Source organism: Charadrius vociferus, unplaced genomic scaffold, assembly GCF_000708025.1.
Source record: "Charadrius vociferus isolate BGI_N301 unplaced genomic scaffold, ASM70802v2 scaffold62, whole genome shotgun sequence".
Classification (NCBI taxonomy): domain Eukaryota; kingdom Metazoa; phylum Chordata; class Aves; order Charadriiformes; family Charadriidae; genus Charadrius; species Charadrius vociferus.
In genome coordinates, this window is record NW_009647419.1 from 5,785,874 (window position 1) to 5,788,683 (window position 2,810).

A 2,810-nucleotide genomic window follows, 5' to 3' on the forward strand; every position below is an offset into this window, starting at 1 on the left:
AAACTGGAACAAAAGCCTGTCCTGGTAGGAAGGAGGGAAGCCAGTAGTTCATTGACTTCATTGAGACTGAGTGTGTGTGGTCAAAGCGCAGGTTCCGAGTTTCCAAGGTTCTTCTTTAAGATCAGTCTTTTTTGTGATCTAGCTTGTACCACACCCTCCCAAACAGTGGTACTGGCACAATTATCAGAGAAGAAGCATCTGTGGTGGGCAAAGGGGTAGAAATACCAAGGGGGCAAGAGAAAAGAATGAGGAGCATCTTCAAACAGCCCTGGCACTGCACAAAATGTGACACTGGATGGCACCTTCACATTACTGCGTTAAAAGTTATATGGATAATAAATGTTTTCTCCACTAGCAATTCCATATTTTGCCACAGTAATTGAAGCTGCTGCTGACCTTAAATTAAACCCTTCAGAAAGCCACATGCTGAAATAAACTTGGAGTAAACAATCTGAACAATTTGACTGAGACACTTCAAGAAGCTAAAAGACTGATGAACCAATAAGGACCCTAGTAAAATCCATTTGCTTTACAAAATGAAGCATTTTGAGGTGTAAAAGCAGGCAGCTGTAGGAGTCTGCCTTCTCCTGCAACCACATTAAACTTTGCGAAGAGGCACTGACCTGCTTATATGCTGCTATGCCTTATTGTCTGCTACTCCAAGCAGCTTCCTACAGAGCAGGGCTGATTTGTAGGTATCTGGTATCTGGGATTTCAGAGATAGAAGTGTCAAGTTTGCCAAAGCACATAGTGAAAAACCTATGGATCAGGCCTACGCCTGCAGATTTCAAGGCACTGTTTTCTCAAACTTCCGCTGTCAGGAGCTGCTATAGGGTGATGGAGCTATCCCTGAGGGCAAATGTAATGTGCCTGAGATTCTGCATAAGCATCAGGTTAGCACCAGCTGCCTGTAGTAAAGAGTGGCCTCACATCTTTGAGCAGGTGGAGGCATATGCCCATGTATTAACGTCACAGGAAAAGACTGCATGCAGTTGTATGTTTCTACGTTTTGCTGTGGATCTGGAACCACTAATGTTACTTTTGATTTACAACATTATAACCAAGAAGAGAATCTGTCCTATAGGCAATCCCTGTTGCTTTGGTCAGTAATCAGGAGTATTTAGGAGAGGCTTAGGGGCACTTTTGGATTTTACAAGTTACAGTGATGAGAATGATAACAGAGGTTTGAGAGGATTACATAGACTATATGCCTGGTCTATACAGGGGAATGTGCAACAGCCTTTCTCCACATCATCTGCTGTGCTCTGGTCTCCATGCAAGAGAAGTCCAGATGTGTCATGGTCAAATGTGTCTCTCACCAGGTCCCCAGATCCCAACAGAGGCATGCTGCTGTGCTCATCAATAGGCAAATGTAAAGACAGCTGTGAGCTGTGCTGTTTAACTAATCCACAGAATGCATCTCTGCTCCACTGAGTAAAGGAAACAACTTGTTAATGGTCTTATATCTGGTTAAGAAGTATGGCATGGATTTTTTAGAATTGTATTATCACTGCAGACATTGCATTTATCACAAATAGAATATAGCTTTCTTATTTTGTTTATTTTTAGCAGCCTTACCTCAACACAGTGACTTAGCACAAGGATTAAGGAGCATGTCTACCTCAGCCAGCCAATCTTTTTGACCTGTCACTGACCCCCAATGAGTTGCCTTGCATACCTATTCCTGCACTTCATGTGGGAAAGGCTTGCCAATTTCCAAGTGTTCTAGCTGGAAATGAGGAATTGCTGCTTCTACAGTCACATGCTTAGTTTAAATCAGAATTATGCCACGAACACTCGCAGGTTTTGTTTGTTTTGGTTTTTTGTTTTCTCTTAGGCACTTAGATTTCTTTGAGATGGTCAGAAATGAAGATGACCTGGAACTTGCCAAGCGGTTTGACCTGGTAAGTTTTTCTCTGGAGTACCTGAACTTGCCAAAGCTGAACATTCGCTTTGGGTACTTGGTGCAACTTCCCTTTGTGTTCCCTGAAAACAGGGATTGACTTTGGTGCTGAGAGTGGCTGGTGCTCCTGTTTTCCCTGTTTCTCATTTAGCAAGTAGGGGGTCTGTGATGTGTGAACAATGAAAACAATAATCACAAACAGGGCTTCTGCCAGGTATCTTTGGCAAAGACTTCTTTCTTTCATTTGGCTGAAGGTTCAGGAGTAGAGGAGGTTCTCAGCCCTGCTTTCATGTTGTCAGTCCTGATGATCCAGATGCATTCTAGTTTCAGACATTGCCTTTACAGGACTATGGGTGAAGCTTGGGCTCTTCTCTGATACTTTTGCCCAGATTACAGGAAACACTTCTGAAGACTGTCACCTGAGAGCCTGTGGAGAGGATCAGTATTTTAGATTGGGTGGATTTTAAACATAAGCACAAAATAAGGACGGTTTCCACAACCTCTATCAACAGTAAGAGGCTGTAGGGTCCAGAATAGTTATAGTTTCCTCTGTTTTCATGACCAGCTCTTGCCACACACTGGTACAAAACAACTAGCCCTTTCCTGCTTAGCTTCTAATATTTGTGCCACCACTTTCTAGGACTCAAATGTTTTGCTTGCTCTAGAACAGCGCTTGGTGGCTTTGCATGCCTCCCACATTTCTAGCCGTTGACTTTGGGGATCTTTTCCTTACTGGAGTGGGGATGGCAATACTGGTCTCAAAGACCCGTGTGCCTGCCCCTCACTGGAACTTGCAGCTGAACATTGCGGGAGACTCTGCAGATGTCCAGTTGCTGGAAATTTGCCTGTCTCTGTGTTGATCAGATCTTTCAGTTAGTCCGGCTTTCTCTGTGCATGTTTTTTCTCT

The 2,810-nt window shown here is 43.6% G+C and overlaps 1 protein-coding gene across 1 annotated transcript in view; it reads left to right on the forward strand.

Moving 5' to 3' along the window:
- Positions 1-2,810, forward strand: part of DAAM2 (dishevelled associated activator of morphogenesis 2) — a 184,799-nt gene that overhangs the window by 131,183 nt on the left and 50,806 nt on the right. The window contains exon 9 of the mRNA XM_009880466.1: positions 1,838-1,904. Within this exon, the coding sequence (XP_009878768.1) occupies positions 1,838-1,904 (67 nt within the window). The remainder of the gene's footprint in view (positions 1-1,837; positions 1,905-2,810) is intronic.